Genomic DNA, 24,707 nt, shown 5'->3' with positions numbered 1-24,707 from the left:
TGTTGTTGTTTTTTGCAGATTTTTGCATTTTTCAGCTTTTGTGAAACTTTCAAAGACAAGTGCAAAATAAAAAAATAAAAAATAAATAATGCGTGACTTTTATTTTGAAACAATCTGCTCAAGATTCCAGTCAGCAAGCCTTGATTCCGTTCATGCCAATAATGTGAAATGAGCATTATTTATATTGCGGAAAACATATAGTCAAAAGAAAAAACAACAACACTGAACGATACCTAGATCTTTTAGGAACAGTTTGTTTTACTGATATGTTTTACTGTGGATTTTAATTTTCACTTTAAAATTCATTGGTTTTTATTTAAATATCTATTCCTTTAAACAATATCAATCAGTTTTCATTTTACATATAAAAATAAAATAAATAATAAATATTATAAACCATTCCTCTTCCTATTTTCAACGCTTTTATTTTGAAAGCCAACTCTCACAGACATTGGGCTACTTCCAGGCTACTTCTCGTTTTCTCATGTTGCTGCTGTTGTGAGCTCTCCAGCTTCAGTTTATTAACGGACACTGAAACAAAATAATAGATAGCACTTCCAAGACATGTTTGTAGTTTATTGTCTGTTCGCCAAAGATTATCACGGGAATGGTATCCTTGTTATGCTTGACAACAACTGTAGCTTGGGCCTTTGTTAGGCTTGGTTTCTAGGGACACCGTTGCTATAGACAGCGTACTACATAAAGTTGAGCAAGGTCAGGCGATTTCCTCCAATCACGATCACGCACTGGCTACGAAACCTTTTGAATCAGCCAATCAAATGAGAGACTGATTACCCACCGGAAAATGGTTTGAAGACTCTGGGATGACAAGAAAACTGAAGTAGCTCGCAACTATTTTTATGTACATTTACCCATATCGACGTTTGAATGTTTGTAGTTTCGCATGGTAAGATGGTTTGCAAATAAATACGTTTTACTTCATGATTTAACGACTTTGTATTGTAGACAAACTATAGTTCTCCCGATGTATGGACAATTATCCTGCTGTATTTGCAGCTTCTCTGTTTTATTCATGATTTCTATTTCATTTCTGTTTCGGTGTCATTGTTTTTACGCTCTGTGAAAGCTAGCTTCTGCTTCCTTATCAGCTCAGTGTTCTATTTGGCGTTCATTCACTTCTGAATCCATTGATGGTGCTATATGGTTATGTACATATAGATACTTTAGTATATTGAATTTGCTGTCATCTTTACATTAGCCCAGATGTCAGTCATGATTGTAAGAAGGTCTGTTGTGGTAGTCTCGGTTTACCTCTGATAGTCTTGAGTACTGTACTCTGAAACATGACCTGAAGATGTGTGACCAGTAAAATGATACTTCAACCATATGTTCCTGATCCATAAACAAAGACCCGATGAATTTAAAGATAAATATTTTTTTATTTAGTTTTTTTTTTTTTTAATTTTATTTTACAATATATAGGCTATATATATTTGTACTTTTTTTTTTTTAACATGCATTTTTAAAAGTACAAATATTACGTGCAGCCTTTTAATTAAAATATGATCAAATCTGGCATATATGTTAATAAATACAACAATGCTTTTCATACATATGGATAGTTGACCTGATGTGCAGGATTGTATGTTGCCTTATTATTGTTATTTAACTTTTTTATGCAGAAAAAATCAAGAACAAGCTCATCCTCCCCACCTCTGCACGTGCATGTGAACGAGACCACGCCTGTGCACGTGCATGTGAAGAAGAGCACAAAATGCAGCCCTACCAAGACAGCCCAGGTATAGCATCATCTTGTAGCCTGTGCATTGATACCCATCCTCAAAATACACTTCAATTTATAGTAATTATTATTATAACACAAGTCCAAAGAGGTGTGCAACTGAGAAAGCATCCAAAGTTCCATAAGACCTATCATGCACCTTGTATGTCTTTTATGTTCCAGGTTAAGACAAAAAGTGGCTTGCATCCTACTGCTAAGGTAAAGACGAGGGTCCCATGGATCCCACCTGGCAAGGTCTCAACTCGAGAGGCCTCATATAAGTGGGAGGTCAGTCAAATATTACATATACATTCCCATTTGTGCTTGTGCACAATTCATTTAAAATATTTCACACTGCTGTGAGTGTAGTTTTTTTTATGTATTTTGCAGAAGAAAACCATTTTGTTATTTTAGATGTTATAATGTTTATGTATTTTAGGGACCAAGTCATCGTCTAGAGATAACGCCTCCACAGGAACCTGAACGCTCCCAGTCTCCTCTCCGAATTGAAGATCTTTCCACTGATGAGGAAGAAGCACTGCATGGACGCATAAATCAGTATGAGAGGAAGATCGACAGCCTGATGACAGAGGTCAGCTCTCTGAAAAATGAGGTGAGAATAGAGAGATTGGAAAAATAAAAAAAAATTGTTTGTCATTCTTTTCTTTTTGAGAGAAAAAAATTACATTATACCTGAACTACCGTACAGTTTGGGGTTGGTAAGATTTTTAATGTTTTTAGAAGAAGTCTCTAATGGCAGCCAAGGCTGCATTTTTTTTGATCAAAAATACAGTAAAACAGTAATATTGTGAAATATTATTGCAATTAAAAATAAATGGTTTGTTTTTAAATACTTACAAAAGTAATGTTGAATTTTTAGCATCATTACTCCAGTCTTCAGTGTCACATGATCCTTCAGAAATCATTCTAATATGCTGATTTGGTGCTCAATATACATCTTCTATTATTCTAATTGTACAGTTTCTAAAGTTTGCAGCTTAATTTTTTTGTGGAAACATTTTTTTCCTAGATTCTTTGGTGAAAAGAAAGTTTAATAGAAGAGAATTTATTTGAAATAGAAATCTTTTTTAACATTGTGTCTTTCACTTTTGATCAATTTAATGCGGCCTTGCAAAATAAAAGTGTTCATTTCTTTCCAAAAAATCTTGACCTCTGACCCCAAACTATTGATTGGTTTTGTGTGTGTGTGTGTGTGTGTGTGTGTGTGTGTGTGTGTGTGTGTGTGTAAATTAGAGCTGCACGATTAATCGTTAAAAGATTGCGATCTTGATTCAAATACCCACGCAATCTCATTTCTAAATGAAAACGATTCGCCAGTGTCTATTAAACCTTTGACAAAATCACACCGGAACATTCAGATCTGCATTGGCACTGGCGCTGAGCCAGAGAGAGCAGCTATCATGTATAAGTATGAAACAGCTTCACAAACAGGCTTTTCAACCACACAGTATCGTTATTTCTGTATTACAAAAATTCATATTATATTATATTATCATATTACACAGAAGTACTGGAATAAAAGTTTATAATTCGAAGATAAACACTGATGTCTATGGAAGCAAGCAAATCACTTTTTGAAAGTAACTTGCCGCTTCAAATAACAATTGTATCGATTACATTGTTATGCCACCAGGTGGCGACAAGTGACTGTTAAAAAATGCATTTGTCATTGAATCATTCAAACACCCATGAAAACAAAAAAAGCAGATGGTGATGTTTGTGTTTGCAGGTAGAGCTTCGTAAGAAGGAGCAGCTGCTAGAGCGTCAGTCGGAGAGGTTGAGCGCATCGCAGCGTGTCATTGCTGAGCAGGAGGAGGAGCTTGCAGAGGTCGCCCGGGAGCTGGAGGCCACAGAACAGGAGAACTCCCGCCTACGGGAGTCCATGGAGAAGATGCTGGTGGAGAATGATTTTGGGAGGTATGATGAAAACATTGCCGTTTAAACATTTTGTTATTACGTATAACAGCTTTCAAATATAATTTGAATCATTTCTTCTGGTCTAGACTAGAAAGGGACAGTATGCAGCTAGACAAAGATGTTCTACTCAGAAAGCTGCTGGAAGCAGAGATGGACAGCAGTGCAGCCGCCAAGCAGGTGTCGGCTCTCCGTGAAACAGTCAGCCATATGTCCAGGAGTGTGAGCAAAATACACCTTTCAGAACAGTTCTGGGTGGATTTTTCTCTACAGAAACCATTTTGAAACATACTGTACAGTATCATGTACAATATCAGATATGCTTTAAAAATATTTTGTTTATATATTTGTACAGGAGAAAAAGATGTCAGGATCAGACTCAACACTCTTGACCCGACAGAAGGAGCTCTTGCTGCAGAAACTGGAGACTTTTGAGAGCACTAACAGAGCCCTCAGACATCTTCTGAGAGAACAACATAGTCGAGAGGTACGGCTTTGCCTCTAACAAGTAAATTCAAAGTATATTATTATTAGACAGTTACATTTCACTGTACAAAAAACTAAAGTTTATTAACCTTTACTACTTGTTTTGTAACAGATGGAGTCACTAAGACTCTTGGAGCAGAAAGACACGCTTTTGAAAAGACTTTCTGATGTGGAAGAAGACAATTCGGTTGGTGTCGTTTGCATAAAGTATGCTGGGTAGGAGTGTGACGAGACAGTTAGCTCACGAGATAGAGTTCACGAGAACATTTGCATTTGAAATTGTTTAACCAATCATCTTGTAATTGTCATTTCAGTTAGACTTTCTGAGTATGAATTATCATATGCAGTATAAGACAACAATACTCAAGCACTGTAAAAGGTTTTGCCACAAACTCAACTGACTGGCTTCTCTCCTGTATGATTTCATACGAGCCTCTTCAGAACTTAGAACTGTACATGATTTATGAGTTTCAACAACTTTTGACCTTCTCTTAATTGAACTCCTTTCCACAAACTGATCATAGAAATCAATAAAAATGAATACGTTTTCTATTAGTCGTAGTGCAAACAATATGTGCAACCATAACAAAGAATTCTTAATATTCAAACTTATACAGAGCTGAGAGATGGTTACAACTACCCACACAAGATAGCTTTCATATTGAGAGATATTTGCATTTTCATCAGGGGGCTGCTTTCAAAATGCAGGGTATTGAAATCTCGTTTGAATGTGCACTCGCGTTTTACTTTTGATTTCGCGAAAGCATGTACTCTGTGAATAGGGAGCGGCGGTGCTGAGTGCACATTTTACAAGATAAGACATAATTGTGCTACAAATCTTCCGCCATGGTCTTGTCAGTCATCTCGTCACTTACTCTCGTCACGTGATCAGTGAACTCTGATTCCTGCTACACTACGTATGACTCTGCAGCTCGTGTTGGATGAGCTGGATGAGATTGAAGAGACCGTTATCCAACTAAATTAAATGGTTTTTATTTCTACAAAAAGCAAAAAGACAGTGGAGGAGTAATGTAAATGTAGAGGTTGCATATTCTATCCTATTTTCACCATCACACTCTGTCATGGCAATATCACGAGAAGGCTTTTCACCTAAATGAGAAATCTCGTCACATTTTAATCTCGTGGCACAAGGTCTCGTCATGCCCCTATTTCTGCGCTATTTTTGATTTCTTAGTTTTAACGCTGAACTCTTCTGTCTACCAGCGTATTCTTGTAAAGCTTCAAGACAAAGAGAGAGAGGTCAACCAGCTCACTTCCTTGTTAGAGAGTGAAAAGGTAAACTATATTATTTTCTAGAATGTTTTAGACATGATACTGTCTTTTATTTTTTCCTTGGCGGGTGAATGAGAGTTGTACGCATACAATGACAATAAGGAAATTCATTTCAATTTGCGAGCCCTTATCATTTCCCATTGTAACAGGAGAGTGCAAAGACCACCAGTGAACTCTCCAAAGTTTTGGAGTCCACCCGAGCACATCTTCAGGGTCAACTACGCAATAAAGAGGCAGAGAATAGCCGCCTTAATGTTCAGATCAGGGTAAAGCATACAGCATCATTAGTATTTAAGCAACATCTACCACTGTCTTATTTTATAGTGTTTATTCTACAAGACATGTCTAGAGGATTTCAAATATTGTCTTCATATATATAATGCGGCATAAATAATATATAAAATGTATAAAATCCAATTGGTTCAGAATCTAGAGCGATCCATCAGCCAGCAGCAGGGGGAGGTAGATCACCTGCAGAATCAGTTGCGAGACCTCAGGCAGCAAGCGGAGGCTGACAAGGACGCCCTAAAGAAAGCCACGAGGGCACAGAAACAGCGGGCCCAGCGCAGTGAAGACACTGTGGGACAGCTCAGCGCCCAGCTCATGGAGATAGTGAGTGGAGTGAGCTTAATTCATACTGCTACCAGGTTTTTAAAATTACAATTTGCTATGATAAATGTTTCAAACAGTGGTATCCTGCAGAAAACAATCGCATCTGACATCACTTCTGGTTAATTTGTTACTCTGGAAATGGAAGAATTTTTAAAGAAATGAATACTTTTATTTAACAAGTATGCATTAAATTAATCAAGAGGGAAATATATAATATTACAAAAGATTTTATTTGAAATAAATGCTGTTCTTTTGAACTTTCTATTAAAAATCATCTTGAAAAAAAAAAATGTATCATGGTTTCCACAAAAATATTAAGCAGCACAACTGTTTTCAACATTGATCATACAAAATGTTTCTTGAGCAAATCAGCATGTAAGAATGATTTATGAAGGATCATGTGACACTGAAGACTGGAGTGATGATGCTGAAAATACAGCTTTTTAAATAAAAATAGTTCTATTAAATTGTAATATTTCTCAATATTACAATTTTTACTGTATTTTTGATCAAATAAATGCATTCTTGGTGAGCAAAAGAGACTTCTTTCAAAAACAAAAAAATCTCACTGACTGCAAACTTTTAAAAGTTCTTGTAGATTTTGTTTTATTTTTCTATGCCAATATATAATATAAAAATATGAAATAATTTATCTTTTCTCAGGAATCACAGTTGGCAGATGCTGTGTCAGCTGCAGAGAACTGGAGCAGTCGCCACGCAAAAGAGATGAAGGACAAAGGACAGTTAGAGATGGAGATCACATTGTTGAACAGGTCAGCAGGGATTTGTGTCCCTTGTATGATTATGCAAATCCTAATTATGAATAATTGTAAACAAGGTAAAAAAAAAATTGTTAAAAGCCACTATTCTTGTGTTCTTTTAGCCGTATTACAGACCTGACAGAACAGTTGCATGGGCAGGAAGAGAAAGCCCGAACTGAGAGAGAAGGACTCTTAGATCGCCTTCATGAGCTCAATACCGAGAGCACTACTATACGCCTGGAGAACCAGAGCCTTAAGGTTTGTCCATTTGCAGCTGTATGTACAAATCTGATTTGTTCTTTTTTTTTTTTTTTTCTCCAGTTGATTGCCAGTCTCATTTTACCCATAATCCCTCAGTTGTCCTCATGCCTTTATAATGAATATGACAAATTAATATAAATGAAAGCTGAACTGTTGTGCTTGTGCAGGCCACTTTGTCTGCCTTGGAAGAGAAGTTGTCATTGTCCCAGTCTGAGGTCCAGCAGGTCAAAGTTTCCGTGAAACAGTACGAGAGCTTGGTGGACAGCTATAAAGCCCAGGTGTGATCCTTACCAAGTCTGCATTTATTTGATCAAAAATAGAGTAAAAACAGTAATATTGTGAAATATTATAATTTAAAGGAACTGTTTTCTATTTCAGTATATTTTAAAATGTAATTTATTCTTATGATGGCAAAGCTGAATTTTCAGCATCATTACTCCAGTCGTCAGTGTCACATGATCCTTCAGAAATCATTCTAATATGCTAATTTGCTCAAGAAAACATTTATTATTATTATCAATGTTTAAAACAGTTCTTAGTGCTTAATTTTTGTGTAAACCGTGGTACACTTCAAAAATTTTGGGGTAAGATTTAAAAAATAAATAAATTAATTAATTAATACTTCTATTCAACAAGGAAACATTAAATTGATCAAAAGTGACAGTAGATTTCTATTTCAAATAAATGCTGTTCTTTTGAACTTTCTAATCATCAAAGAATCCTAGAAAAATAAACTAGGTATATATATATATCTCATGGTTTCCACAGAATCCACAGAAATATTAAGCAGCAAAAAAACTTTTCAACATTCATAATATTAAGAATCACTATTAATAACTGAGCACTAATAATAATTGTTCATAATTGAGCATCAAATTAGCATATTACAATGATTTCTGAAGGATTGTGTGATCCTTATGATTGGAGTAATGATGCTGAAAATTCAGCGTTGTCATCACAGGAATAAAGTACATTTTCAAACATATTAAAATAGAAAACAATTATTTTAAATTGTAAATATCTTGTAAATATCCAAATTTGGACACAAAACAGTTGTTTAATTCTACTCTGTGTATGTGTCTGTTTTTGGTGTGCGTTTTTTTTTTTTTTGGGTGTGTGTGTCCGTCTATAAACTCTGCTCTGTTTCTTTGAATTCATAGGTTCAGAAGACGCGTGCCGAAGCAGACGAGTACTCTGCACGCCTGCAGGTGGCTGAAAGTGAAGCTCAGACTGTAAGAGATGAGCTAGACCAGGAGATCCAGCAGGTCAGGAAGCAGCTCCACGGTCGTCTGGCGGAACTGGAGCCCCTTCCTGAAGCTCTAAGACATGCCGAACTCCAGTTGCAGGAAGCTCACGAGAAAGAGCGTTTGCAAGAGAGAAGAAACACAGAGCTCAGCACCTCCCTCTCAGAGCTACGTATTAAGGTGTGTTTGTTCAGCATAAGTCCTTGAATGTAGTTTGCATTTAATATTAAAAAGACGGCCAATAATTTCAGGAAAGACACTGGAAGAACATTGGTGGTGGTGCAACAAAAATGTCTTACAAAAAGCTACAAAAGTTCTTCATAGTATTGACAACACTACTATGAGCACATGTGACCAGTGTTGGGGGTTATGCATTACATGTAATGTGCATTACGTAATTAGATTAGTTGTAGATGTAACAAGTAAAGTAACTCATTACTTTATGAATTTACACAATATTTAAGTTAACTTTTTTTTTTTTTTTTTTTTAAGTAATGCATTTTACTTTATGGTTTAATTAATTTGCTTAAACATTTTTTTTTTTTAAACTACTGATTTAATATTTTCTCTCTTTGCCATAACGTTGTCATTTAGACATGCACACTCATGCATGCACGGGAACAGAAAAAAGTAAAAAACGCATAACTTTCAACTTAAAATAAAAAGAATTGTACAGTAGGTAATATAAACAGTAATGTTAAGAGATCTTTTGTTTGGCATGTAGCTCTAGGGGTCAGGAAATATTCTAAGTGGTCAGAATATAACAATATTCTAAATTTGTTTTTAAAAGAAAATGAAGGCTATGTTGTTGAATGCTTTACTGGGCAAAAGTACGCAAAAGTAAAATAAGATTATCTTGCATAAAAAGTAACTAGTAATAAGTTACTTTTTTAGAGAGTAATGCAATATTGTAACATTACTTTTAAAAGTTACTTTCCTCAACACTGCATGTGACTGCTTACATTTACCATATCAATGGCTATTCAGTATTCAGCAACTTGGAAGGGCCGTTGTTTCTTATTTCATATGCAAATAGGTTAGCCGTTCCTAACAGAGGTTGTAAAATTTACATACAGAAGTATTGAAGGTACAGTAGGAAGAAGAGCCCGTTTGATTCTAAAGGGTCAGTGGAAAGGGTGGAAAATGATTGTGTATAGCTAAATTATGAAGTTTTTGTTGTAAGAAACCTTTACTAACATAAGTGGGGCAATATGAGTTGCTTCAAAAAGGTAGAATATGGTTAGCTTAAGTTTTTTTTTTTTTTTTTTCCCACAATTTTTGTGTTTTGGTGTTATTTTTTTCAATAAAAAATTAAGTAATAGTAAAAACAAACTGTAACAGACAATTTTATTTCTAGTGATCTTCAGTAGTACAAAAATGATGTTTTTATTGATATAAATTTTTGTTTTCTCTGGTGGATTGTGTGTAGGTGGAGCAACAGGGAAGTCTGGCAGAGATGTTGAGACACAAGAACATGTTGTTACTGGAAGAAAACAAGCAGCTTCAGCACAAAGCAGAGGGCCTTGAGCGGTCTGTCACTTCTTCCTTTTATCCCTCGTTAATTGTCTGTCATTCAGTTTAAAGTATTTTCATCTCTTAAATGGATAGTTCTGTCACTCATGTCATTCCAAAACTGTATGACTTTCTTTGGTTCCAATGTTGTTTGGTTCCCAACATTCCCAAAATCTTCTTTTATGATCCAAAGAAGAAAGTCATACAGGTTTGGAACAAGATGAGGGTGAGTAAATAATGTCAGAATTTTCATTTCCCTTTAACATGCTTTATCCCACATTGTCAACAGGAAGCTAGAGGAGGTTAACTCACAAAATCGAGACCTCATCCAGGTGATTTCAAAACGTGAAGAGACTATTCATAGCAACCAGGTGCGTCTGGAAGAAAAGTCTCGGGAGTGCAGTATTCTGACTCGACAGCTGGAGGAGGCCCTGGACGATGCTCGTCGGCAGGTCTGGCCCCAACTGCCACGAACTCATGGATTCAATTATCTCTGTTTTCATCTTGCAAAGCTTTTATTTGTTTCATTGAAGATTCCCTGCTGATTGACAGGTCACCCACACCAGGGAGCGAGCAGCCTCTAAAGAGCGTGTTACACAGTCCAAAATTGTCGACCTAGAGACTCACCTGAGCAGAATAAAAACTGAACTGAATCAGCTACAACGAGCCAAAGAGGAGGTCAGTTAAATTTCTCCATTTGTGAATTTCTTTCAAATATTTTTGTCAAATTCTTTAAAACATCCATGAACTTTCTCAGGCTGAACGGAGGTACCAGAGCCGTTTACAAGACGTCAAGGACAGACTGGAGCAGTCCGACAGCACAAACCGCAGCCTCCAGAACTATGTCCAGTTCCTAAAATCTTCTTACGTCAATGTGTTTGGAGATCCAGCTCTCACTGGGTCCTCGTTCCGCACGCCTTCACCAATCTGAAAACTCTTGCAGGTGTATTTTAAGACTTCCTTTACATGGACTGACATGTATTAGTCTACTTGTCACAACTGATGACCTCTTGACTTTGCTGTGCATTGTACTTTACTCTTAAAAGTCTTATTTATTGGACATGGTCATTCTGGTGAGTACTAAGAATTATCTTTAGTATTACATATCCATCCTAGAATGAGAAGTGTGGTCTTATGGACAAATTCTTGTCTTTTCATATTTTGCCCTGTCTCAAGGTGGTCGTTATGCAATAAACAGACTTCAAGCTATTATCTTCATACAAAACTCTTCTTCCTTAATTTACAAGGCAATAATGAAGGTTTTTCTGCACTTACAGTAATATGGCTATTATGGATTTAGTCTTGTTTGATCTTATACTTTTTATCTGGTTATAATACATACAATTTGCATCTGACCCTCTGTACTATCTAATTGCTTTTAGTTTAAATAATATCAGTATCTACAGTATGATGATGGTTGTGAGAGGCACAGTATAATCTCTTATATCCACAAAATCCCATTTAAAACATGATCACCTACTCAAATCTGAATTTTCTTAGTACTTGAATTGGTTTAAGAGACAAAATGACAACAAACTCAGGATTTCTCATTTTATTTTTTTAGCCAAAGTTGTTTTTGTTTATAGCAGGGCCATTATGTGAATCTTTCTATATTAAAACAATATAAAGCATCTTTTGAGTCAAGATTGATGTTGAATTTTTGTCTTCAGTAGGCTGAGAGCATAGAATTCCAGTAATGTTTATTGGTGCTATACATTTTTACATTACTGTAATTATTCATCTTTTTTGTTGTTTAAAGTCATACTTGCACTTGCACTTGTCTTTTTGTTTTGTTTATCTGATGTACCATCATGTAAAAACAACAAAACCATAATGCTTCACTGTTGTTTGTGCTTATATGAAATGCAATGGTACATGTATTTTTTAATTGGTAAGAATATTTTATATACATATCAAATGTATTATTCTGTACTGACGTGTATAAAGTCTTTCGAAAGATGCTTCAGTATCCCACATTGTGTGATTGAAGAAAACTGATTCTAATGCAGTTGCAACCAAACCAAAATATAATTTGTTTCTCTGCGTAATCCTCAAAGTCCAAATGATTTCAGTCCAAATTATTAGTTTTAGGTGTAGATGTTTTTCTTGTTGCAGGTATTGACCCCCTTTGTTTCATTGCTCTAATTGCACTCTGCAAAACTATTGCTCTCTTCTGCCATTGCGTTGCTTTCCGTGACTCTTCCGCTAGATTCTTTTTGTACTCTTTTAGCTGAAGCTGAGCAGCAGCTAATTTCAGATGGTAATTTCTTTCTGTTGCCTGCAGATGTTTAAAAGAGTCACAGCAGGGTGATCTGGATAAGTCCAATGATTCAGGTGGTCCTTGGTGTGGAAGGATATTTTCAGTGTCCTTTAGAACCTGATTCTGAAACACAAAAAGTGTTATAACTTGTGTATATAAGTGTATATAGTTTGTTAAAACTCGTTTGTAGAATATGCTGTATGGATAGAATATTACACACAGGGAAGGCCGGGGCTAGTTGTCACAATATTTCAGTCAATTAAACCTATAAATTACTTAATTACCCAAAGTCTGTACTTCATAGATAGACTTACCGTGGTCTGTGTAAAATTAAATACAGTCGGAATCGCGTCTGAGTGTAAACGCGAAGATCCAGATTCAAAACAATCCGGAGTGAAATGCGCGGAGCACAAAAATGAGGAGTCAGATGGCGTCCATTCAGCGTCCCTCCCCATATTCACTATCCAATGGCGGCGATGCTCTTCTTGTAATGGGAATCTGAGAGAAACAGGATAATCAGTAAATGAAAGGTTTTGTTTTACCATCAGACAACCTAATCACAAACTTACTTGTAGAATGAGACGATATTCTCATCCGGTCCGTATCCGCAGAAATCACACGATGGCATCTCCTCAACTCTGACGGTAGCTGAAGTACAGAGACCAGAGTAATGAAGGCCTGTTGAGGAATCGCGTGCTTTATACACGGTGTGTCTATTCATGGTTCTCGTTCATGAAGGTGTTAATGGGCGATTTACACAAAACCCTTGAACAGAGAGAGACATTTGTGTTTTATTTACATAATGGCTGTAGGTTTTTTTTTTTGGTTTTTTTTGTTTTTTTTTTCAGCAGCATTTAGGAACCACAAACCAGCAAAATAGTTAAAAACGTTAAAACTTCTAGGCTATATATTTTTACAAATCAAGTAGCATGTAAAGTAGCCTAATATAGGCCTATACTATGGGTTATTTTTCAGCTAGGGAAACTTATCTTAGTTTTAAAGGGTTAGTTCACCCAAAAATGAAAATAATATCATTTATTACTCACCCTCATGTCGTTCCACACCTGTAAGACCTTCATTCATTTTCGGAACGCAAATTAAGATACTTCTGTTGAAATCCGATGGATCAGTGAGGCCTGCATAGCCAGCAATGACATTTCCTCTCTCAAGATCCATTAATGTACTAAAAACATATTTAAATCAGTTCATGTGAGCACAGTGGTTCAATAATAATATTATAAAGCGACGAGAATAAACAAAATAATAAAATAAAAAATAAATAAAATAAAAACAAAATAACGATTTCAAAAACTGCTTCATGAAGCTTCGGAGCGTTATGAATCTTTTGTGTCGAATCAGCGGTTCGGAGCGCCAAAGTCACGTGATTTCAGCAGTTTGGCGGTTTGACACGCGATCCGAATCATGATTCGACAAAAAAGATTCATAACGCTCCGAAGCTTAATGAAGCATTGTTTTGAAATTGGCCATCACTATATAAGTCGTTATTTTGTTTTTTTGGTGCACCAAAAATATTCTCGTTGCTTTATAATATTAATATTGAACCACTGTACTCACATGAACTGATTTAAATATGTTTTTAGTACATTAATGGATCTTGAGAGAGGAAATGTAATTGCTGGCTATGCAGGCCTCACTGATTTCAACAGAAATATCTTAATTTGTGTTCCGAAGATAAACGAAGGTCTTACGGGTGTGGAACGGCATGAGGATGAGTACTAAATTACATTATTTTCATTTTTGGGTGAACTAACCCTTTAACTTACTGTCATCCTAAATTTAAATAGGCCTAATAAATTAGCCTAAATTGATTTAAACTTTTTATTGAGACTCTTTAATGATTTCTCTTATTGTTAACATTTTATTTAAATGTTACATTTCTTGGAGTTGTTTTTCTTAAGGCAGATTTTGCAACTATACATACATTGCTCCTCCTTGCTAAATTCTCTGTACCCTCCCTCTAGTTTCACACATATTCATGACATTAACATGCTTAAAAAGCCTTTTTAGAAACAATTGGTCCAAGAATGACTGTTAAACAGCATTTGTCTCCAAAACAATAGGCAAAATTGGGCCTTGAAAGAAACCGGGCACCACCTTGAACGACTTTACAGGAAGACTTGAGCGATTTGCAATTTATAAGGTTGCAAAAGATTCTGTTTGAATAGGCCTTTGAAAAAAGAGGTTGAATTTAATTTCAAACATGTATTCTTAATGATTGTGTGTCATTACAATTTCTTTTTACAAGCCAAAGCACTCCTTGCCTCTACCAAAACCTTCTTTATGATATTTCTGGCTCTTTTGAATGTTGTTCTCTGTTTTCCTCCTTGAAATATAATTATATTGACAAAATTTTCTCCTTTAATACCGATAGTAGCTACTCGCTTCCATGAGGTTCTACTTGAACATTGTTCTTTAGACAGGAAAGAAAACTGTCATCTGTCCTCACTTCTGACCAAATACATAGCTGTTTTGCCTCAGAAACTAATGGATCTTGGATTTTTTTGATTGTTGTCCTTGTTTTATTTATAGCCATTTCTCACAAATTTTATTGATGTGCCAAGGCACTGTGATACAGCAGAAACCATAGACCAAATTTATTATGGCAGCATTTTCCAGACCAGTACTGCAGTACTGCAGTGCCAGGAATTAAAAAAAGATGCATAATCAATTAAATTAATTACAGTCAGGAAATTCACCAAATGACATTGATCAGATATGCAAACCTGACTTTCAGAAAAAAAAAATCAACTTTTATATCTGTCATATCTATGACTATAAAATATAAATTTATTATACATGTGTATTTTGTTTAATATAGAACACAGGGCTTTGAAAATTTTAAATTGTATCTAATCAGACTGGAAGGGGAGCACTATGGGGCTTCGGCATTTTCCGTCAGCGTTCGGCTAGTTGCTGCAGTGCATGATGTCACTGTCTCGCACAGCTCGTCAAGTACGATCGCTCGGTCTACGCTGCTATTTCATTCGTTGAGGTCGCCACCCGTTGCCACCCAGTCTCAGAAAAACAGCAAATCCTCCAGCAAGGTAGGCTAATACACAAAATTTCAGTTGTAAAATTGTGCATTTTTATAAACAACGCACAATTCCAGGACGTTTTATTGTAAACTAAAATAATGGTTTGGTTTATGTCGCGTTTGCTATGCTGCGGGCCGTGCTGGGCGTTTCAGCGACCATTTTCATCTGTTTAATGTTATATAGAACAGCACAATTCTCTCATTGTGCTGTAAATATACAGTTATTACATTGTTGTGCGAACATCACGAGTTAAATACGTTTTCTCAGACAATCTTTCATTGCCCTGCCTAAATGCAGTCGTTAGCTGCAGAGCTAACCTATATTCACGGCTAGATTATAAATTAAACATTTTACACGAATACAGTACAATGTGCAGCAAGATTCGTTTAAATCTATAGGACTATGTAGGGACGTTTTAAATTATTAAATAAAAACCTGATTTAATTATATTAATTAGGTTTATATGTAAGGCATTTGTACAGAAACCAGCAATCTCCTCCAATTCCAAACGCTCTTCCAAACAAAGACATTAATTTCGACGAAGTACCTTGTTCTACCGATACAGAACACGCAATTTGTATATTTTCATTGGGTTAGCGTAAATGTATAGACATATACATTCAGGCTATAGAGGATCCGCCCAGCGCCTGTTTCTTTCTCGGTCTGTCATTGGATTAATGCTTTGAAATGAGGCCTGGGCTTTTGCTTGGCTTTTATTATTTTCTGATGGTCTTCTTACATGAACAGTGTTTATTATAAACACAGCTGCATACTTATCCATAGCTGTGTGTTTTTGAGTAGATGATGGTTAATTTTCTATAAAAATGTGAATGTTGGCAAACAGCTAATAATAACAATGTTTGAATTATTATTATTAATAAACTAAATTATGCTATATAAACTCTTAGAAGTAAAGTCAGATATTTTAAAATTGCACTTATCTGGCTAAACCGTGTGAATGCATATAAGCAGGCAAATATATTAATATATTGTCAGTATATTAAATTCTGTACTTCATTGTCTTATGCAAAGTGTTTGGAAAAATATTTCAACCTCTGAACACGCCTGCAAGGTTTTAACGATTTGTACCGTTGCTTTTTGAACTCATAGACTTTTATGGTTGAAACACTGACTTAATATGCACGCCAACTGCTGATATGCCAACAGCCCTGCTGCGCAAATGAAAAAGCCCCTGAAGCCAAAAGGATGAATGTTTTTGTGTTCAGACATTAGCATGCATTGCTTATAAACTGTACAACATTCATAGTTTCACACTGGGCCCTTTATTCATTATAATATGTAGAGATAGACTGATGATTGGTTTGATCTGTATTTTTTTGAACTGATATTTGGTTATTGGTTGTTTTGGTGTAATGATTTTGGTGTAATGGTTATCTAAAAATTGTCATATATCGGTCAATCTCCACCAATAATATGACTTTTCAAGTCAGGTTTTTAGTTGCACTTAATCAGCACTTGAGGCCTATTTTCTATTTTCAGACCTGGTGCCTTAGTGAAATTACGCATTATGAAATAATCTTGCACTGCCTGTCGGCGTCTGGAATTTAGCACTTTTAACAGTGTAGACAGTCCAGTAGAAAAAAATAACAGTGTTCATTGTACTCCCCATCCTGTTTCCTCAAAGGCTGATGGCATGCATGTTGAAATTGTTGAGAATCTTTCAAAGGGTGTGGTCTCCTGTCTCATAACGTAACTCATAACATGCAGGGTCTACGTAAGGGTGGGTGGGGGTGTCCTCTGGGACGCGTTGCATTTGCAAGTGCAGCTGTGTAACTATTTTAGTTGTCCTCTCCCAAGTGTCAGGGTCCCATACTTTGTCTGTGGATGCTTTAGAATTTCTGTTTTTGAAAATAAATGAGGTAAACAGTTGTTTGACACCTCCATATTTTAGAGACGTTAAACCAGTCCTGAATATTTTTGCATTTCCTTATGACTATTAGAGAGAGATTTTGAGCAGGTCATTAGAGTGCCACTGGAAAAAATACTTGATTATTAAATTCATAGCAGCTTTGTGTCCATAATGATGCAGATTATTACTAAGTGACCAGTCACTGACTATGTTTACATGCACCCTCATAATGTAATTATAATGAGATTATACTTCGACTGATCGAATCAAATTGATGTGATTACGCTCATAATTGTAGCAACCATAATTGGAGTAAAACGTGCCGTATTTTAATCAGGCATGTAAACACTTTAATCACGTTTATTCCACTCTGACCAAAGTGCGCATGTGCATTTTTGGGGTGCTGAAGAAACCGAAGTCATGTTGCAAATGTTGCACGTCAAGATTCTGATGGTCGAAAACATTGAAATGGAGACATTTTTAGGTGCGTCACCGAAAAAAATGACTGAGGCTAGATACCAAAGAACTGGCGAACAAATCTGTGTGCTGGAAGAGCTTGGCCAGTATGTGAATAATGGTGGTAAAAATAACCACAATTCTTGGAGAGTAATCAGAATAATAAAAATTGCATGTAAACGAGAGTGAAAAGGTTTGCTCGTGTAAACAACTTCCTCGATTAAGTCCTTACTCTGGTTATTGGAAATAATCACATTATTGGTGCACATTTAAACATCGTTGGCTTAGGATGGTGTATTTTAAGGCTGTACATGATAGAAAGCAGACCAAAGGCTGTGTGTTGTGCCATTGTTCTGGTTTCAGGTTGCATCCTGGTGTAACACAAACCTGAAGTGTTCTAAAGCTCTAAGGGACACCCTTATTTCGTATTCATGTCTATGTTGTCACTTTGATATGTATCAAATGGCCACTTTCCTGTGGTCTGTGATGTGTTATTGCATTGCATGAGCTGCTATAATACTGCATGCTCTACTTTGGCTCACATAACCAGTGATTTCACAATATATTAAATGGTTCATGTGCATTTTCCCAGTTCCATTTTTATTAGCCTAACCAATCTAAATGTTTAACCAATAATGTTGTTTTACATTAGGCCTTGTAGCCCACCCCTGAGACATCTGTTACCATGTCCAAGTTTCTTAAACCCAAACTGAAGGTAAAAATACGCAAGTTTGCATCTCCAACCTGATCTCACAGGAAAACGTAACTATTTTATGGCAATTTCATATGAATTTGAAAACGTATGATTATTAGGAAAAAGTAAACATGAAGGTCCACCCCTAACCCCACCCAGTCATACCTGTCACAGGACCGTAAGCAGGTTATATGAAAATGTACGAATGAGATTATACGAATTCATACGAGCCACTAATTTGGCAAAATGTAAAATAGTTACGAATTGCCTTGAGATTGTGTTGGTGTCTTTTGTGTTCTGCCCTGATTTGCTGTGTAGTAGCCATGAGAAAATAAACTGAAAGTGTTTGCATTGTCAGTGTAGGAAGGAAGAAAGTAAGCGTTTTTTTCCTTATTCTCTTAAAAAGTGAGACGCATAGGCTGGGCTGTACCTTGGCTGTCTCCCCACACAGGCCCGTCACTGCAGCGCTGATGCTTTTGTCAGCACTGCAGCGAGAGGAGAGGAGATGGTTAGACAAATGCAGTGAAAGTGAGCTTTTGTTTTCTGCGTACTCATGCACCCATCTTCATCTTAAGAAACATCATTGCATATAGTACCTGGGCTTAAAGTAAGTAACAGGATAGGATATTATGAATTTGTAAGGTCTGTGGGTGCATTTTTACATTTAATGCATGGAAGTGCTGATTTATTTCAGGTTTTGTTTGTTTGTTGCATGGTTTGCGTGGGTGTGTTCTGCATGATTTAGCCTAGTTGACATGCTGGCACGGATTAAATCTCATGAAATCCGCCTGCGTGTGATGTTTTGATCCCTGGCAGCTGTGATGAAAGGCTGCAGTGTACCTTTTTTTTTCCTGCAGCTCAATATATTCATAAATATTATCTATAATCATAAATATTGCATGCTTAGGGTGGGCTCAATTTGAGTGCATCTTCATTCTCTGGGTTCATGGAGCTTTCAGATCTCAATCAATAAAGTAGCCTTTTTGAAATGAGTTAACAGGATTCAGGCCTAAGGAATTTAGAGGAAACGTGTGGGATGTTTCCAAGGATTTAGTTTGGCTAATAGTAACTGTTTCGAAGAATCCAAAAAGCTGAAATAATAGCAGTTTTGCATGGAGATACACAGAGATACCCATATTATTTAAAGGGCTAGTTCACCCAAAAAATGAAATTTCTGTCATTAATTACTCACCCTCATGTCGTTCCAAATAAGTAAGACCTTTGTTCATCTTCGGAACACAAATTAAGATGTTTTTGATGAAATCCGAGAGCTTTCTGATCTCCCTATACACAGCAACTTCATAACAAATTGGAAGACCCAGAAAGATATTAAAGACATCGTTAAAATAGTCCATGTGACTACAGCGGTATGAAGCAATGAGAATACTTTTTGTGCACAAGGTCTTACAGGTTTGGAATGACATGAGGGTGAGTAATTAATGACAGAAATTTAATTTTTTTGGTGAACTAACCCTTTAAATAATACGGGCATCTCTCTATATCCATGCAAAACTGCTTTTATTTCAGCTTTTTGGACTCTTCGAACACTTACTATTAGCCAAGCTAAATCCTTAGAGACATCCCACCCGTTTCCTCTGAATTCCTTAGGCCTGCATCCTCCCATTCAGATGTCAGCGCCCCTCAGATACAGATGTGTTACCATAGAAACTTCCAGGCTTTCAGCGTGACCTCACTTAGTTCTCCATATTCCCAGCTTGATAGTGGGAGTGCGTTTAATGATAAGTGCTTCACTCTTGCTGAACACTGATGTTTCGAGTATGGGATCCATCCATGTTATGAAAAATGAATGCTTGAGGAAATGGGTGTCTTATTACATCACTGCATTTTTTTTTTTTCTGTCACCTTGTGATCTGATAAGAATCTTGTTGTCTTAGCAGTGTAACCTTATGCTTGACTCACTTTGGTGTTCTAGTTTTACCTGATTAATAGTTCAGTCTCACTCACCATCACTGTTTTCTGGATACTGCTTTGGAAATCTGTGTCACCTTCAGGCTTGTGGTTATTAATATCCAATCTCTTCTCTGAGAGAATCTTAAGAATGTCTATCAGAGGACAACCTCATTGTCAGGAGAGTGCGAATAGGGGCCTTGTCGCTATTAGAGAGTCCTGATTGTCTGGGTGGAGTGGGAATATCCTTAAATGGTCAAAAAGGATCTTGAAGGCTGCAAACATTTAGTTAGGAGATGCACTGATGTTAAAGGGTTAGTTCACCCAAAAATGAAAATTCTGTCATTACTCACCCTCATTGTCGTTCCACACCCGTAAGACCTTTGTTCATCTTCGGAAAACACAAATTAAGATATTTTTGATGAAATCCGAGAGCTGTCTGACTCCTCCATAGACAGCAATTTAACCACCGCTTTCAAGGTCCAGAAAGGTACTAAAAACATCGTTAAAATAGTCAACGTGACTGCAGTGGTTAAACCTTAATTTTATGAAGCGACGAGAATGCTTTTTGTGCGCAAAAACAAAACAAAAATAACGACTTTATTTAACAATATCTTCTCTTCGTTGTCATTCTCCTGTACTGTTTATGTTCAGCGCTTCCAGGTTCTACGTCAGAATGCTGACTCATTATATTATATGTCATTACTCATTTATATGTGAATAAAAGCCTAAATTAAAATCTGTTCATCATATAAACGACCATGTCTCTTCAGAAGGCTTAGATTAAATTGCTAGATTCATATGGATTACTTTTACAATGTGTCATGTACTTTTTGAAGCTTAAAATATTGATTGCCAAGAATTTCAATGAATGGACAAAAATTATGAGATGAGAAATGCTAATGAATATCGATATTTTTCAAGATGATATATCAGAATTCCAGTATTGTGACAGCACTAAAACCAATACATTTTTTAAAAATCACTAATATTCATAACCAAAGTGATCCCAAAATATTGTAAATACATATATTGTGCATTTCTAAAATCTTTTTTTTTTTAATTCCATTGGCTGCTCATACTTCCCTTTTTTGGTTTGTGGCGTTGTGGTTCTGACCATAATGGTTGTACAACAGCAAAGATGGTTGTTTTTATTACACAAACCTCAAGAACATGAAATGGTTTTCAACATGTCTAAAGCTCTTATAATGGTTGCCTGTTCATAAATCATAAATGGCCACTGTATTGCAGGAGGGCGAGAGGTTGGACTTTGCCTGTGTCATCATGTGTTGGGAATGTGAGAGGCAGTTACTGAAGAGCTGTGCTCACTGCTCAATGAACGAGCGCATGGGAATAAGAGGGGAACATTCCAGAGTGCTGCTGGTCTGCCGTATTCATTTGGATTCAGAAGCAACAGACTAAGACAAATGATAGAGAGGATCGGGGAGGGAGAGGGACGTGTGAGTTTGTGTTATCACTTGTACGCAGTCGCATTTAGAGGCGCTATCTGTTGCTACAGCTGGACTGCAGTGAGGCTCTCGTGAACGCGGAGCTTTGTATCACAGTGAGTTTTTAATAAATGTTTTTGTGCATTTAACTTTGTAACTCTTATTTCATGCTTAAGTATTTTGAAAATAATGTCACAACTTGGATACTGAGATTGCATGGTTTTTAAAGACATATCACGGGTTGAGTGTACATGTCTGTTGACTTTTGATCCGCACATGGGTGTGGCCTATTGCGTTTTTTCCCATGCACATTTGCCGGCTTAATTTAACCGTATAGATCCCCACAGAGCTGTCAGACTGAAACCAGGCTGAGCTGGTCGTAATCCTGTGTCTGATCTGAGCGGACATTGAGATGGGATCGTTTTGGGAGAGGCTGGGAGGGGGAAGGGCGGCACGCATCCAGCTGATCTGGACAAAAACAAAATGTTTCCACAGTAAAGTGCAAGCTGTGCATTAGATTGTGAGTCGTTCATCACATTTCTCTTCTGGATGGGTTTATGTGTTATGAGAAGTTATGATTGAGTCAAGGACCTCACTAATGGATCAGCCATTAGCTAATCACTTCCTTATCTGCTTTCGCTTTTCTATCTCCGGTCATTATATCAAGCAGATGTTTTGTACATGGCAGCCACTGATTGGGCTGATCTCCTGCGGTTAATTATCAAAATAAACCTTTGCCGTTCACGTCTCTTTCGTATTTACCATTATGACCGCCATCTTCTCTCCCCTCCCATTTGGGCCCCCATTCCACTATCTTCTCCTTTTTTTGCTCATTTGGGGGGTTATATAAAAAAAAAAAAGATGGCAGTTCTGGCCAGCATAACAAAAGACTATATTGATCCAGGCTGACAGTGCATTACATTGCTGACTCCAGAGTCTGGCCACTCTTCACATTGTTTAAAATGCTGTTTTGTTAGTTTCTCTGGCCTTGCATTAGCCTGCACCCTCCCCAAACACATCCTATAATGGATTCACTTCAGAAAATGGAGCACACAACCCTCAGATGATCTTAGCATGTGATGGCTGACAACATCCACATGCAGTTACACTACAATCCTATTGTCGAATTTAGAATTTGAATTAAGCTTTTTTTTTTTCTTCACAGAAAGGAAAGATTTTATACAGAAAGTTCTTTAATTTATGTTTAAGTAGAATAAAAAGGAAAAGTTTTACAACTTCTGTCAAATATTTAAGCTTTTATAGTCTTGTAAATGCTGGAATGCACTACATGACTTTTGCACAGATTTTTGCCCCAATTTACACTCTGGATGAGCTAACGCTATTTGCCGAAAGTCATCACCGTCTAAAGATTTTGGGCAGTTGGAATTGACAGATTTCACAGAAAATTGCTTTTTAAAAGACTTTTTTTTTTTTTTTAGCTTCAGACTTTGATTCCATCCAATTGGAGGATATAAAACAGGTTTGATATTTTGAGTGATAGCTGCTTTTCCAATGTCGGGCCAAACCGTTCTGATTGCCTAACCATTCATTCCGTGCCAATCCGGCCCAGCCGGTACGGATATGGTCTCATTTTCCACTGTAAGGGCTGATAACAGAGCTCTTTGGAATGTAATACAAATGCGTCAGTCGTTTCTGTGGTAACGCAAGAGTTTACAGACGATGTAAATGGCGACCACGTTATTAAGAATGATCAGATATTCCTTTTAATTTTATTATTAACTTGCGATAAGTTTGCCTAAATAGTGCGCTTGGTCATCTACAGAGAAACTGGCAGCCAGACAAGGGACAAGTGACCAATCCCTGAGTGGTGACGTCACTACACACATTCTGACAGCACGTATATGCACGTCATTTTCTATGTAACAATTTACAAAGTCGGCAAATGTATAATGCCTAGTCTGTTAAAATCTGTTCCGGTTTTAAGTGGTGTTGTGTATTCCAGCCTTAAGAGGTTGTTTATTGTATTTTAAATGATAATGTTCTTGCCATGAAAATAGCATTTAGACTTAAAATAATTGAATAAATAAAGAAAGAAACACTCAGAAAGGATTAATATATAGCCGTGCTATTACTGAAACGGATAAAGAATGTTTAGTTGTTCACACATCAGTGTGGAATGACTCCAGATGTTCACACCTGTGTGTAAAGTGAATTCTTCTACTCTTTGTCCTCGGTTAGCTTTTTATCACTTTGAACTCTTCTGAAATGGATCGACAGCAAACCCTGCATTCCCAGAAATACAGTCAGTCTGAACCTCTCTGAAAATCAGCACTCAATTCCAATGACCTAACAGCTTTTGTCATTATATTAACTAATTACAAATAAACATGACACATCATTGTCTTTATGAGTATAGAGATTTTTGAGAACATATTGTCCAGTGTTTCCAGTGTCAACAGCAGCCTAGTTTTGTTTCACATCAGAATGAGCTGCTGTTGAGAATATTTCACCACCCTCGACCTCTGACATTAACGGTTCCTGGTTCTAGAACAGCAGATTTGCGGGCTGATGTGGAGCAGTTTCTCTGGCCCAGAGCTGCATTTTCTGCAGTGGAAACATTTGGAACGGTTCTAGATCAGCCAACGTCATGCTATTGGTAGAAAAAAGCTAGAGACATTTGCTGGGTGTGACCCATATTTTCCTGCCCTTTGGTTCAGTCATTCTGGACACTGACATCCCCTCCACCCTCAAATACAGCTGAAATCACACCGCCCCCTCCCTACTGACAGTATGGGACAGATGCAGTTGGATTGGGCTTTGGATTGGTGGGGGTTGTGTTCAGAGTCAGCGGGGGCTGATGGCAGCACTCTCTTTGTGCCGGTTTGCTCAGAAGCGTGAGGAATGTCCGCCTGGCCCCCCATGTGCTCAGCTGTTGGTCGTTGCTGGGGAGAGTTGTGTCTTTTAACTCATAAAATGTCCGCTTGGTTTTAGGTACATCCCTCGAGTGAATGTTTGTTTCACACAGACTTAGTGGTGTAATTTTTTATTAATTTGCATAAATATAGTTTTAATGAAAACATTGTTATAATGTTATAGTGAAATCTTTTTTTTTTTTTTTTTTTTTTTAAGTGGTCCTTTTTTGCTTATACCTGGAAGTTATTCCCATTTACTTTTAGAGAACGCTCTTGCTGTACTCTTGTTCCTTTCTG

General features: G+C 36.8%; 3 protein-coding genes across 5 annotated transcripts in view; 2 read left to right on the top strand and 1 right to left on the bottom strand.

Annotated features, from left to right (window-relative positions):
• The first annotated feature begins 457 nt into the window (after positions 1–457).
• On the top strand, positions 458–11,806 carry LOC127525457 (outer dense fiber protein 2-like). 3 transcript variants are annotated; one of them, XM_051918015.1, is made up of 19 exons: positions 458–907; positions 1,644–1,760; positions 1,925–2,029; positions 2,181–2,354; positions 3,492–3,679; positions 3,766–3,898; positions 4,032–4,163; positions 4,275–4,349; positions 5,387–5,458; positions 5,605–5,721; positions 5,882–6,076; positions 6,731–6,840; positions 6,951–7,086; positions 7,257–7,367; positions 8,250–8,513; positions 9,763–9,863; positions 10,135–10,297; positions 10,398–10,523; positions 10,603–11,806. In XM_051918015.1, the coding sequence occupies exons 1-19, from the start codon at positions 905–907 to the stop codon at positions 10,774–10,776; spliced, it is 2,496 nt and encodes an 831-aa protein (XP_051773975.1). In that variant the 5' UTR covers positions 458–904; the 3' UTR covers positions 10,777–11,806. The 3 variants fall into 3 exon arrangements, with proteins under 3 accessions (XP_051773975.1, XP_051773976.1, XP_051773974.1); XM_051918016.1 differs by lacking the exon at positions 458–907 and having other exon boundaries at positions 1,638–1,760; positions 5,882–6,067; XM_051918014.1 differs by lacking the exon at positions 458–907 and having other exon boundaries at positions 1,638–1,760.
• A 106-nt stretch (positions 11,807–11,912) lies between these two features.
• LOC127525458 (THAP domain-containing protein 2-like) lies at positions 11,913–13,582 on the bottom strand. Its single transcript, XM_051918017.1, has 3 exons — positions 12,675–13,582; positions 12,420–12,603; positions 11,913–12,228 (listed from the first exon to the last, which is right to left on the bottom strand). Exons 1-3 carry the CDS (start codon positions 12,824–12,826, stop codon positions 11,914–11,916), a joined length of 651 nt encoding a protein of 216 aa, XP_051773977.1. The 5' UTR covers positions 12,827–13,582; the 3' UTR covers position 11,913.
• A 1,440-nt stretch (positions 13,583–15,022) lies between these two features.
• Positions 15,023–24,707, top strand: part of LOC127524381 (spectrin alpha chain, non-erythrocytic 1-like) — a 34,605-nt gene continuing 24,920 nt past the window's right edge. The window contains 1 exon segment of the mRNA XM_051915802.1: positions 15,023–15,170. The gene's annotated coding sequence lies outside the window, so the exon portion shown is untranslated.

The sequence above is a fragment of the Ctenopharyngodon idella genome, chromosome 13 (assembly GCF_019924925.1).
Source record: "Ctenopharyngodon idella isolate HZGC_01 chromosome 13, HZGC01, whole genome shotgun sequence".
Classification (NCBI taxonomy): Eukaryota; Metazoa; Chordata; class Actinopteri; order Cypriniformes; family Xenocyprididae; genus Ctenopharyngodon; species Ctenopharyngodon idella.
Note: the sequence above shows the minus strand (reverse complement) of the source record. Positions and strands in the feature narration are given on the sequence as shown.

What these genes read in the sequence shown, in the direction of transcription:
- LOC127525457 (XM_051918014.1), top strand. Translation starts at nt 1,638, where the DNA reads ATGCAGAAAAAATCAAGAACAAGCTCATCCTCCCCACCTCTGCACGTG. An exon ending in TCAGCCATATGTCCAGGAGT is followed by an intron (nt 3,899 to 4,031) that starts GTGAGCAAAATA and finishes ATATTTGTACAG; the next exon opens with GAGAAAAAGATGTCAGGATC. An exon ending in TACAACGAGCCAAAGAGGAG is followed by an intron (nt 10,524 to 10,602) that starts GTCAGTTAAATT and finishes GAACTTTCTCAG; the next exon opens with GCTGAACGGAGGTACCAGAG.
- LOC127525458 (XM_051918017.1), bottom strand. Translation starts at nt 12,826, where the DNA reads ATGAATAGACACACCGTGTATAAAGCACGCGATTCCTCAACAGGCCTT. An exon ending in AATATCGTCTCATTCTACAA is followed by an intron (nt 12,604 to 12,674) that starts GTAAGTTTGTGA and finishes TGTTTCTCTCAG; the next exon opens with ATTCCCATTACAAGAAGAGC. An exon ending in TTAATTTTACACAGACCACG is followed by an intron (nt 12,229 to 12,419) that starts GTAAGTCTATCT and finishes TTTGTGTTTCAG; the next exon opens with AATCAGGTTCTAAAGGACAC.